Genomic DNA, 13,484 nt, shown 5'->3' on the forward strand with positions numbered 1-13,484 from the left:
TTGGGATCGGTAACCCTGATGCAGATGCCGATGTCAGGTGGGGCTGCTTTGCACAATCCCACTCTTTCCTCCCATGTTCATGTACACAGAAAGAAATAATATTGTACAGGGTTATAGTTGCCCTTGGTATGCACACTAATATGTGTTCTTTGTGGTGATTTTTTTCCAAAGCTCCACAAAAACCTGTAGACCAGGGGTCACCAAACTTTTTCAGCAGGGGGTCGGTCCACTGTCCCTCAGACCTTGTGGGGGGCCAGACTATATTTTGAAAAAAAATATGACTGAATTCCTATGCCCCACAAACAACCCAGAGATGCATTTTAAATAAAAGGACACATTCTACTCATGCAAAAACATGCTGATTCCCGGACTGCCCGTGGGCCGGATTGAAAAGGCAATTGGGCCACATCCGGCCCCTGGGCCTTAGTTTGGGGACCCTGCTGTAGACAAAGGTAGAGGCAAGGAAAATGGGTGGGCTCCTTGCCACTCCGAGCCAGAGTGAAGAGGCACAATTTTTGTGCCCTCCTGGGCCTGGGCCCTTGGTGGGAGCCAACCTGGTCAACCCCTAGGTATACCCCTGAAGAGAAGTGATAGCAAAATGAGCAGCTCTGTTAACTCTCTCTTGTTGCTGAAGCTAGAGTTGCTAGACTGTAATGCAGAAATTCCTCCTGAATTTAAATTTGCCGCTGAGTTGGGTAGATGAGGCATCTAGGCTTTCCTTTCCCCATTCCCCTTTCATTTATTGTTTTTATCTGCTGCTTCCCCTACAGCAGTATGGCACACTCGGAGTCTGGCTTCTTCTTCTTCTTCTTCTTCTTCTTCTTCTTCTTCTTCTTCTTCTTCTTCTTCTTCTTCTTCTTCTTCTTCTTCTTCTTCTTCTAGAATTCTTGGTTTACAAAAGTATGTGCAATGTCCCTGGCATGAAAGAGGAAGGACAATAGGATCTGGAAACAAAAGCAGATGCTTCCTCGACTTCCTATTAAGAGGCAACGTTAAAGATACAGGGCCTGGGGTAGTCTCCATGCAATAATCCCAAGAACTGGTGAGAGGCTCTTCTAGTAAGTGCATTAAAGCAGACAGAGCCTGTAGTCAGGTTTCTCAGAACAAGCCTTTGGGCATCCATGGCTCCATTTTTCAGTTGAGAAATTGAAGTTTAATCATGGCGACTTGCCTAAGGTGACTAGACGGCTTCATGTCTGAGTCAAAATGTCACAGACATCAGAGAATGACCTATTGACTTTGAGCGATGCCTTTGCACTTTGAGTGATGCATCTGCACATTCAGCATTCTTTATGCCAGTACATTTGCTGATAATGCCTTAACAACAAGAAATAATGGGAAGCATGAACTTTGCACTATTCATTAGCATGGTGCTGAGGAAATGTGGGCTGTTGCTTTCTGATATATTCAAGGTTATGGGTGTGACCCAATGGTTAAATATTATTTAACATATTTTTAACTTGCCTTTTGACCCAAATACAAAAATGGCTTACAAAAACTAAAATTGTTATGTTGCAGGGGTATACCATAGCTGCCAAGTTATCCCTTTTTTAAAGGGATTTCCCCTTATGCTGAATAGGCTTCCTCGCGAGAAAAGGGAAAACTTGGCAGCTATGGGGTATACTGTTGTCACAACAGAAAAGGCCACAGTTTTTCTGTTGTCTTCTCTGCTGCAGGTAAGGAAACATCTAATTCCTGAACACATGGAGATGGGAATCACTGTTTCCAGGGCATTTAATATTGCACCCCTTCAGCTATTAGGAACAACTGTTAAAAATCAAGGAAACAAAGCACTTACTTGGCTATATTGATAACTCTTTCCTAGTAGCTCTCAAATAGACAGCCCTATGAAACTCAGATAAATTTGGAGAAAGAAAATTGGTTGTTTTATGAAAAATGTAATTCCTTTTAAAATTTATGCTGTTAAATATTTCAGAACAATTGTTTCATTTTCTGATTGTCTCAAGCTTGAGAGACTGCTAGGACATAACATGAATACACATGTGTGCATTAGTTCACTGAGCTGTTAAGCGGGCAAGCTGTTTCATTAATTTCAATGGAAGGAGTAGATCCATGTGTGCAAAATTATAATAATAAACTAATCACCTTTTCCCATTGTGAACATAACAGCAGAATATGTACACCAGGATGCCCATGCCTATGAAAAGCTTGCTTACAAAAATATATATAAATAAAATGTTTTGTGGGAATAATAATAATAATAATAATAATATGTTCCTTTCTCATCGCTCCCCCCCTTTCATCGTGATCCTATGCAGAACCAGGCATATTGAACAATGTGCTAAGATGTGCCATACTCTATGCAGGATTGGACTGTTGTTGCTATGCTATAAATTGTGAAATTTGCACAGAACTAAAAAATGCACACCCAACCTTTCTTATGACAATAGAAAATGAGAGGCATCGCCCACTGACTTAACCCTCTCGGGGAATTAATGGATGGAACCATTTAATTATGTTTGGAACTCCCAAACCAAGTTCATTTGAATGAACAACGAAGAGTCATGATATCACTTTAAATGGGATTACTTTGGAAATGTCCCTGATCATTGACATTTGAGAGATTCCTTTTTTCCCCCAGAGCTTTTGATAGGCTGATTAACCAAAGCAACCTAACTATGTGTAGCATTATGGGTACAATCCAGCCAAAATTAAGTATTTTGAAGAGTTAAACATATGCATACATCTCTCCCACTGAGATCAATGGGGCTTCAATGGGCAAATTGTGCCTTTTACATACACACACATTTTTTTGCCTCAGTAATGAAATTCCCGATTCCCCTTTAATATTGTTGCTTGCCCAATGAAAGAGAGCACCTATTTCAGGCTTCATGGGATTTTTCCAGCAACAACTATCTGAAACGGAATAAAGATAGATGGCGCACTCTGACAAAATTTAGTTCTTATTTGTGGGGCATTGTCACACATGAGGCTTAAAGCAATTCTTGTTTCAATCAGTAGGGAAAATGTAACAAACAGGCATCTAAGTATTCTCAAGTTACAGGTGACATCCATCTCTTGGCAAGCCCCCTCCCCAATCCATTACAGTCAAAACACAGAAATGTTTAACCCAGCCTTGATTGATAGCAGTCACAGTCTTCTAGAATTCAAGCCGCTTTATTCACATATGTGTATTATATCCCAAAGAAAGTTGCTAGATCAAAGCATTGGCTAAGATTTTGAACTTTAATTGCTGAACTTTAATTTTGAACTTTAATTGCTGTTAAGTAGGAAATATATTTTATGACTGTAAGCTGACTTTGCACTGGGTGCAATGACCAAGCACTCCTTGGCTCTTCAGCACATGATGAAACGTAAGGGAACATTTATTTTATTTCTCTCTCTCTCTCTCTCTCTCTCTCTCTCTCTCTCTCTCTCTCTTTTTAAAAAATCCTGTCCTTCCTCCAAGGAATCCAGGACAAGATTCACTCTCACTTCGTTTACTTAATAAGGAATAAATAAGTGGATTGTTGTATGAATGTTCATTTCATGTTTTTTTTAAATAAAAAAATTATTAACTTCTTGTTTTTATTATGTATTTCGTGTTTTTATCTTGTATTTTTACACTGTGAACCACCCTGAGGTCTTTGGATGAAGGGCAGAATACAAACTTAATAAATTAAATTAAATCAAGTACGTTCTATACTACGGTTCTTCATCCGAGGATCACAGGGTGGTTTACAATATAAAAACACAAAAATACACAATATAGTAACAAACGAAAACAACACACACACACACACAGAGTTATTTTTAAAGTGAAGAGGGAAGGAAATCTGACAGCCTAACCAGTGTTTGATTCTCTGGTATTCGTGCCTGATGTCTAAGTTGCACTCTTACACTGCAGCTGAGGAATTAGCTGTAGTTTGTCTATTTTCGTTTGAAGACAAAAGAACCAAAGATGGATCTATGTGGATAAAGAAGTGGATTTTAAAGCAGTGGGCCACCTGTGTCAGGGCCAGAGCTGCTATTCAGCATACTCAAGCAGCAAATTTGGGTATGCCATTAAAAAGCAGCATAGTGCCACTTGCCTAGTTTTTTATTTTTACCAGGGCCGCCTTAAGCATATCTGGCGCCCTGGCGCCGTGGTGCAAAGATCCCTCCAGCGCCCCTCATTTCCTAGCGCCCCCCCCTGGCGGGCACAGCAGCACAACGCCCCCCTGGCGGCCCTGCGCCACCCAGCCTTGCCATAGGGCCAGCTCTGATTTTTACCACTCTGAGGTGCCATTTAGATGTTCAGCTTCAGGTGATAAAATATCCTGGACCACCTCTGTCTGATGCTGCCTCTAAATCAAGGATAGTTAACTGTGAACTCTCTAGCATGCTTTCTGGATATATCTTTATATATATATTTATTATATCTTATTTTAAAGAAACTTGAACAATCTGAAAATGGTCATTAGACTACTACAGTTTACATGATATAGTGGTCTCTAGCCTATGTCACGATAAATCAATTAGCCTTTAGGATGCCACAGGACTCTGTTGCTTTACTACAACAGACTGATGCATCTATTCCTCTGATATTGAGTCAACAAGAGTCCCTAAATATGAAATAAAATTATAATTTGTTCCCTTGTTCTTCCTTATTGCTGTATGAAGAGTTCATTGCTTGGGAAAGAGAAGGAATTTTGCAACATCTGAACAAAGGAAATGATAAAAACCAGGAACCATAGCCCTCATAAATGTTTCATTGGTTGCAATGATGAGTTGCAACAGAAAACTGTCTTCTTAGTACATTTTAATTTACTATGAATAAGTGAAACACAGTACTTTGTGGAGTGAATCAGTGCAGTATGCAGATCCACATATGAAGCAATGCATTTTTGAGCTGGAAATCATTCTGAATATTTTGAGACAGTAAGTTGTAGTTTGAGATGTTGGCCTACAGCCTGACAACTGCTAACAGTATTGTGGTTTTCAGAAAATAAAAAATAAAAATAAACTGTACTCTGACACAATATGCATACAGTGTCAATAATGTGCCAGTACATAGAGGTCAGTTTGTGGTATTATGGCTTCAATCACACAGCATTTCCTCCTGTAATGGAGCCATACGCATGTCAAGGGCACTTAGCCAGACTTGTGAATTATAGCACTCTAGAAGTTGCTCTTCAGTTTATTACAGTTCAGTCAGGGAGTTTCACACACATATTACTTTGCTCACCCAGCAGTGGCCCCACCTGTGACTTTTAGCCAGAGTCAACCAACCCAGGGTATAACATATTGCAGGGTTATAGTCACAAAATAACTGTAAATCTGCAGGGTAGCATATGAGTGAGGAATCTGCAACGTGCTATATTTGTAATGCAGTGAATTTGGTACTTGTGTTGGGAAGTGCTGGGAATATTTTTAGTTGCAGCTGAAATCTGGCTTTCAGCTACATTAAGGAGGAATTACCGTAACCTTCCTTCCAAAGTTGTTCTCCAACAAACTTTAACAAGTACAACCAGTACTGAATACCCTTGTAAATTACACATCATTGCTTTATGGTCTGGACCTTACCCAGAGATAGTACCTCCATCTATAAAAGTTTAGAGGCACGGAGGCTATGGCTGCTGTGGCTTCTGTCCTGTTCCTCAGTTGTTGAGGGAAGGAAGCGGGTGGCAGCTGCTTCCAAGTGCCTCCCAGCATTTTGAAGTCCCAGAGTACTGAGCTGGCTACCCAACAAGTACCACTGAAATCAAAAGTGATGCTTTCTTAGTAAACTTATTAGGGTTGTGGTGCTTATTCCCCCCCCCCAACCTTACTTATAAGTAACAATTAGCCAGCTTTAGAGCACCAATTTTCTAACTGTGTTCTGGAGGACCCTTGGAATTCCTTGGAAGGTTATCTGCTATTCCTTAATGATTAGTGCAGTAACAGCAGACAAACTTCCTGGAAACACAGCTAAACCACCAATAGAAATCTTCTGCAAAGTGCAGCTGAAAGAAATGGCTTCTCAGTTGACAGAAGGAGGCCTTCCTCAGTGTCTTCTATGAGTGGAGAGTGTGCCCTAGAACATATGTGACCCTTGGTAGATGACATGGGAAGGATTCTATGAAGTTAGGAAGCTGTCAAACCACTGGTCCAGTGGACAGGCTTAGATCTGGGTTCAAGTGCTTTCAGTGCCTGTGAGTGGTCCTCCTTGTTGTTGAACTCCCATCAACTCCAGTTAGCATAGCCAGTACTCAGGGATTATGGGAGCTGCTATCCAGGAATATCTGGAGGGCCAAAGCTGGTTCCCCATCTTTGATCTATGCCAAGAGTAGGCTACATTTTTCACTCTGAAGATTGCATTTCATTCTGGACAACCTTCCAAGGAACACAGGCAAAAGTGGCTGGAGCAAGAAATGCAAATTTTGCCTTTGGGCAGTAGGCTCGTTCCTACTCTCTTGCCCTGAGTCTCAGGTTCACAACCCTGATCTATTTCCTAGTAGTCTTTGTTTACGACTTTGGTCATATTCCCGTCTCTCAGCCCCAACAGGTCAACTGCGGCTTCTGGCTCCGGTCCCTGGGTGTTGTAGGGCGGGGCAAGCACGCTCAGGAGGATAGGATAGCCAGCAAAGATTTAAGATTGCTAAGTACTTTGCACATTAAACCGTTTGTGTATACTGTACATGCATGGGCGTAGCCAGGATTTTTGTTTTGGGGGGGGGGGCTTTTGTTAGGAGGCGGCAGAACCTCAGATTTGTATTGATTTTTATTGAGTTAGGGGCTTGGCTACGCCCATATGGGTACATGCTTTTTATACAAGCTGCGTAACACGCAGTGGCTGTGGACTGAGCGGCGCATTTACAACCTCTCCACGATGCAACCTGCGAGCTAAAGCCAACTCTCTGTTGCTCCGTATGCAAAACCCGGGCTGGGGCGGAACCAATCAGGACCAGAACCAGCTCCCACGCCCCGCCTTCATCCCTAAACCCACCCCTCCTCCGACGGCTCGCTTAACAGCTCGGCGCAAGTGATGGGATGAGAAACGCGCGCAAAACCCAGTTTTGGCGAGAGCTGGCTCGTCTTGGCGGAGGAGCGTCCGGTGTTCCTGCTTTTCTCGGCATTTACCTGGGCAAAGCTGCCGTTGCAGCAGGATGCGGGAAACAGGAGGAGACAGAGAAAGACGATAGCAGCTTGGCAGTCTCGCTTGGAAGCGGTTTGTGCCGGTGCGCGCGTTGGAAGCCCCGAACCCGCGTTTCGGATCGGATCGAGAGGTGCTGAGAGAAGAAGGGAGAGGAAAGGCAAGGCGAGCTATGGAGCGCATCTTGGCTTTGCAACGCTTTCTTCGGGACTAGTTCTGCAAAGAGGGAGCTGGAGGGCAAGCGGGGTGGGGGCGCAACCGGCAATCCAAGACCCCAGGCGCCGATAACTCCTCGGCGCGTGGAGTCAACACGTCCGGGAGGAGAACTTCCATGTAGCTGCGACCCGGGATTTTCCCTGCCGCCAAGAGTAATTTTGCACGCGCAAGTCTTACGGGGGTTTCCCTCCCGCCCCGCCCCGCCAGCCCCCTCTTCCTCGCCGTCTGTGTTTGCCTGCAAGTTGCGAAGCTTCCCATTGGATTTCATGGAGCTGGGATTCCTGGTACTTGTTGGGCTTACAGTTATCTCGAGTACAGGTAAAAAAAAAACACCAAACCAAAGGTGGTTGAGAACGAGATCGATTGTATTGGTTATTTCTGATCGCTTTCTCGGAAGGGATTCACGGGAGCGACGATACTGAACAAGAATTCGATTTTGCGCGATTAGCCGCGCGATCCGCACTCAAAACCCAGCCCTTGAATTTACTCAAAACCCAGCCCTTGAATTGGCTTAATTCCCTAGCAAATGTGGATAGGTTTTGAGCTGTGCAATCCTATCACGTCTCAGAGGTAAATCTAGTTTAGTTCTATGGGTCTTATTCCTAGTTGAGTGTAGGATTGCAGTGGAAGATTGTAATCCTATACCTACATACCTGAGCGCAAAGTAAAGTAAGATTTATTGCTGAGTTTCAAATCCCACTGGCCTTAGTGCCTCCTAGTAACTGTAGAGTCAAGATCAAAGATACAGTTCTCTTAATGGCATTTGAGAAATTCTAAGCACTGTTTCTTCTGTTTAACAATAACAGCACTATTATTAATAATACAATATAATAAATATAAAACTTTAAAAAACAATGTGCTCTATGGAATACCAAACAGAATAAATAGGAACAACACAATCTTGCCAGAAGCTTATAACTTCTGAAATGTTGTTAAGTAATTATAAAATTTAAATGGCTACATGAATGACTATTCCCTTGGTGACTTAAAAGCAAGACAATATTAAAAAATACCCTGTACAATAATTAAAAACAATTAGCAATAAAAAATAGAAACAAACCAAACACCCAACATTTTAAACTGCTTTTCCATCCCCTTGCTTTTTAAAAATAATGCTATTTGGCAACAAGAAATTATGAACCTACCTTTCCATATTATTAACTGTTCCTCACATGAAATATGTAGGATTTTCTGGATCAAGGAAATCTGACAATTTTTCTAAAAATAAAACGCAGAGACCTTTCCAAAGTATTATATTGATTATGTGTACTTTGGAGTTGTGCATCCTCGCTGCTGAACAAAGAAGACTATTTCCTCGTGCTGTGGCTGTGATGAACAGGGAGCCTGGGAATAAATCCCTGGCTGAAATCTAACCTCAGTAACACATTCTCTTCATAGCATTAAGGATAGCAAAACCACTGTCTCTTGGCTGCAATGGTGTTGATCATTCTTTCTTGCCTTACCAAGGGGTTGCGAGAATCATCTTAGTAGTCTGTCTGAAATGCTCTGAAGACGCAAAAAGTCCGGTATTATCTCCACCAGGAAGTTCCCTGACGGAAATAATACTGTATTATTTTGTGTACCTCACATGGTTGTACTGCACTGTGTACTGGTTGCACCTAGGATCTCTTGCTTGTAGAAGTGAGGATGCCTGGAGTGCACCTCTAAGATTGCACTGTCATCCCTGCAGGTATTGCTCTGATCTCTGCTGAAATCCTGCATGCCAGAGGGATCTAGCAGATGACAATTAAATGTGCCTCTAACTTGCATGCTATGGCTTGTTGCAAGGCAGCACGTTTTTGGTGAGAAGTTTTCTCACAGTGTAATAGGGCACTAAATTATTCAAGGAATTTTTGGAGTATTTCCTGCATTTCAGGATCTAGAAGTTGCACAACTAACTCCGAGGGATAAGATGCACATTTCTAGTGGCTAAGAGCAAATGTTGAAGCCAGTAGTCCTCCAAGATCAATAAAAGACTTCTGATATTTGTATACTGGCAGCTTAGGAGAAATTAGTGCTTATTATACTTGGCAAAGTAGTGCAGTTTGACAATCAATGTACAACTTTGTATTCTTTTCATCCATTTGCTCAACTTTTCCCTCATTGGCATTGGTCACAGGTAAGCCATAGTTAATATTTTACCAGGAATGCATGGATCAGTCTCATTTTGCTCCTCCCCTTGCATGAGCAGGAGCAACAAAACTAACTGCCCTTGGTTTATGGTGTCCAAATTGTTGACTGTCATTTGTTTTTATCCAAACAAACTACAAGCAAAATTTGGCTTCAGATCATGGTTTGTTGCATGAGCGTAACCAGGACTTTTTTTTGGGGGGGGGCAAGCTTTATATGGAGGGCCAGAACTGAATTATCTCAAATGGTAATTGGTCAATTAGTTAAGTATTTTTATTTATTTACATGATTAGGGGGGGGGGAACCACCCTGGCTACGCCCATGGTTTGTTGGGATTGAAATAAGCCACGATCTCTGGTTTGGATAGAACACTAAGCCAAGGATTGCGGTTTTATGTTCCTACTAAGAGAGTGCTGTTGTGCTCAGGTCCTGCTTTCAGACTTCCTATAGGCATCTGGTTGGTCACTGTGAGAACAGGATGCTGGACTAGATGGTCCATTGTCCTGAACCAGTAGACTTTTCTTATGTTCTTATGCAAAGTGGGAGTGATCTGCTCATTAATGCTAGACTGTGGCTTAAAATGCCATGCACGCCGTCCTACTCACTTAAGTGTCCTGCTTTGCATGTAACAGTAGACCATGGTTCATTAAACTATGATTTATTAACCATGGCTAAGTGATATGCGTCCATTGGCCATGTTGAGATGTTATGATAAACTGGTTTATTGTGAGATGGATCAGCCTGTGCAAGCTTTCAGCTCGTGAGCTTTCCGCTCCTCCAGCGTGACTGAGAGAAGTGGATTGGAAGTTTCACTTCTGTTCCTGATTAATAGCTGTATAGTGTTACAGCTACATGGTTTGAAGCTGTCTTGTTTCAAACAAACCCTAGCTATCATTAAGCATAGTTTTTCTTTGTTCAGATGGCATAACAGGTCATGGTTAATCAAACAGAAAGAGAAAGATTCTGAACTCCTCATGGCTGTGATAGAGGAGGTGAGAGGGGTGTGTGCAAACCAAGGCTCACACAGGCTCCTGTCATAATCACAGAATCATAGAGTTGGAAGGGACCCTGGAGGATCATCAAGTCCAGCCCCCTGCAATGCAGGGATATGCAGCTGTCCCATACAGGGATTGAACCTGCAACCTTGGCATTATCAGCACCACGCTCTAACCATCTGAGCTATCCAGTGTGTCAATAAGCTGTGCTTTATTATGAACACATGTAATCATAGGTGGAAGTCTCAGTTGTTGATTAGCATAAATAGATGTTCATGATTTATTGCAGTTTCCATTCCATATATTAAAAAAGTAATAAAAAACAACTATTAACTTAGAGCAAACATGCTAAGGATTGTGACGGTCAATGGACCTTTAAATCTTGTTCCAGATGTTGCTGCCTTTTTATTGGTCTTAAATGCCTTACTACAGAAATAGAAGCTTCCCCTTCTGATTAAACTTTGTCTTTTATTTCCCCCCCTGACTTTGCAGGCTTCTCACTGCCCGTCTCTCGCCCACTGCTGCTCTACAGTGGTGGCAGTAGCAGCAACAGTGAGCTGAGGTTTCCAGGGCCCCACGGGAGGGTCAGCAAAGAAAACGAGACAGCAGTAGGAGGGCTGCTTTCAGCCAGCAACGCCACCGTGGGGAAAGTGGCTGGCCCACAGGAGGTACACCACAGAGCCAAGCGCTGCACTTGCTACACCTACAAAGATAAGGAGTGTGTTTATTACTGCCACCTGGACATAATCTGGATCAACACCCCAGAGTGAGTGAGGAGGAGGTTTGTTCTGAATAATGTGTGGAAAGTGAATCTCCCTGCTGTTTTATATACTCCACATGCACTGTTACATGTGGAGTATACATTTTAATCTGCATAACGGTACAGAACCAGTGTCTGGTTATGCTGAATGAATAAGATACGGTATTGGTTGGATACATCTGTTAGATGTTGTTTATGTAGCTCTTCTGTGGAGTTCGGCTGCACTTCCAGCGGCTGTATATAACTGACTGTATGTTTGATTTGTATCGCCTAGCTAGTGTACCGGAAGCCAAAAATAGGATAAGATAAAGTGAATCAAAGTGGGGTAGCTTCCAAGCAAGGAACCAATGAGTAAAACTATTCATATGATAGCGCTAGCAAAGGCAACTGTTGGATAGGAAGGCAAAAACTGAACAGGGTCAGTAGCTGATCTTCCTGGCATGAAAATTCTTTCTAGCTGTAAGTCTGCTAGAAATGGCTTGGCTTTCTTACCAGTCACTACTTATGCTCACCCACAGTGGCATAGCATATGTTGCTGGTGCCCCAGTGGGGCAAGTGCCCCCCTGGTGGACTGGGCAGCCCAATGGTGCTGGGCCATCATGCGAGGAAGCTGCCTCTGCAGCTCCCTCACATGCCAGACTCCAGCGGACGAGTGGCGCATCTCCTCTCCTGCCCCTGGGTCAGGCCTGACAGCTCCGGCATGGCAGTGTTGGGCCATTGTGTGAGGAACCTCATGCGCCGGAGCCCAGAGGAAAGGTATGGTGATGCTGGTTCTTGTCTTCTCCAAGTAGGAATACGAATGCAGTTGGCTGTATTCCAGTGTGGAAGGGAGAGGGATTGTGAGCTGCTGGATGTCCCTTTTCACCAGAGTTCCTGGGGTATTTAACTGAGCAAGTGGATTTGTAGATGCCTGCTTCCTACCCTAAATATTGCAGTGCCTTCACCAGATCCTGGAGTATGAAGTAAGTAAAGTAAAAGTAAAAGTAAAGGACCCCTGGACGGTTAAGTCCAATCAAAGGCAGGTGTGGCGCTCATCTCACTTCTCAGGCCAAAGGAGACGGTGTTTGTCCACAGACACCTTTCCAGGCCATGTGGCCAGCTTGACTAAACTGCTACTGGCGCACAAAGGACCGTGACGGAAACACTGTTTATTTTCTCTCCACGGCAGTACCTATTTATCTACTTTCACTGGCGTGCTTTCAAACTGCTAGGTTGGCAAAAGCTGGGACAGAGCAACGGGAGCTCACCCTGTTGCACAGATTCGAACCGCTGACCTTCCGATCGGCAAGCCCAAGAGGCTCAGTGGTTTAGACCACAGCACCATTGAACCTCTAGATGGAATTATTTTTGTGACTGACAACTAATTTGACAAAAATAACTCAGATGCTGAAGTAATAATCATCATAAAATAAATTATTATTATTTATACCCCGCCTACCCGGCTGGGTTTCTCCAGCCACTCTGGGCAGCTTCCAACCGAATATTAAAAACAATACAGCTTCAAACATTAAAAACCTCCCTAAACATTAAAGACCTTCAGTTGTACCGCCTCAATAGTGTTTACATAAAAATGGAAGGATACTGTATTTTTATTTTTTTTATTTTTACAGTGAAAGTGAGTGCTGGAAAAGGTTCCCCTTCTCTTTTTTTTGGAGGAAACTGCTGAAGTTGTGCATCTGGCAAATGTTAAAGTTAGGAGTTAATTTTTAGATCCAACCCTTTACACTAGACATTTCAAGAATTCCACAAAGATCTATGGACAGCACAGTCTGGCATGCAAGAAGTACACACACACACACACACACACACACACACACACACACACAAATCCCTTACTCTTTCCCCCCTTCCTATAAATTTGTAATATTACTGTTCAATTTTGCCTTGCTCAGACCACACCTGGAGTACTGTGTCTAGTTCTGGGTTCCACAATTTAAGAAGGATATAGACAAGCCGGAACGTGTGCAGAGCAGAGTAGCCAAGATGATCAAGGGTCTGGAAACAAAGCCTTATGAGAGTAACTGTTGAGAGTGTTTGGTATGTTTAGCCTGGAGAAGAGGAGACTGAGAGATATGATATGCTACATGAAAGATGGAACAAGCTTGTTTTCTCCTGCCCTGGAGGGTGGGACCCGAACCAATAGATTCAAGTTATAATAAATATTCCTTGGGGTTTTAAAGCAGAGATTGGATGGTCATTTGTCATGTATGCTTTAGTTGAGATTCTTGTATTGCAGGGGGTTGGACTAGACGACCCTCGGGATCCTCCCAAATCTACCATTCTGTGATTCTACGATTCTAGATCTCTA

The 13,484-nt window shown here is 42.9% G+C and overlaps 1 protein-coding gene across 2 annotated transcripts in view; it reads left to right on the forward strand.

Annotated features, from left to right (window-relative positions):
- The first annotated feature begins 6,703 nt into the window (after positions 1-6,703).
- EDN3 (endothelin 3) overlaps positions 6,704-13,484 on the forward strand; it is a 36,790-nt gene continuing 30,009 nt past the window's right edge. The window contains exons 1-2 of one of the 2 annotated variants that reach the window (XM_060277322.1): positions 6,704-7,609; positions 10,909-11,182. In XM_060277322.1, coding sequence (XP_060133305.1) covers positions 7,558-7,609; positions 10,909-11,182 — 326 coding nt within the window. In that variant the 5' untranslated portion in view covers positions 6,704-7,557. Of the gene's footprint in view, positions 7,610-8,974; positions 9,411-10,908; positions 11,183-13,484 lie in introns of those variants that run through there. The other variant, XM_060277323.1, reaches the window with a different exon arrangement.

This window comes from Zootoca vivipara, chromosome 7 (genome assembly GCF_963506605.1).
Source record: "Zootoca vivipara chromosome 7, rZooViv1.1, whole genome shotgun sequence".
Classification (NCBI taxonomy): domain Eukaryota; kingdom Metazoa; phylum Chordata; class Lepidosauria; order Squamata; family Lacertidae; genus Zootoca; species Zootoca vivipara.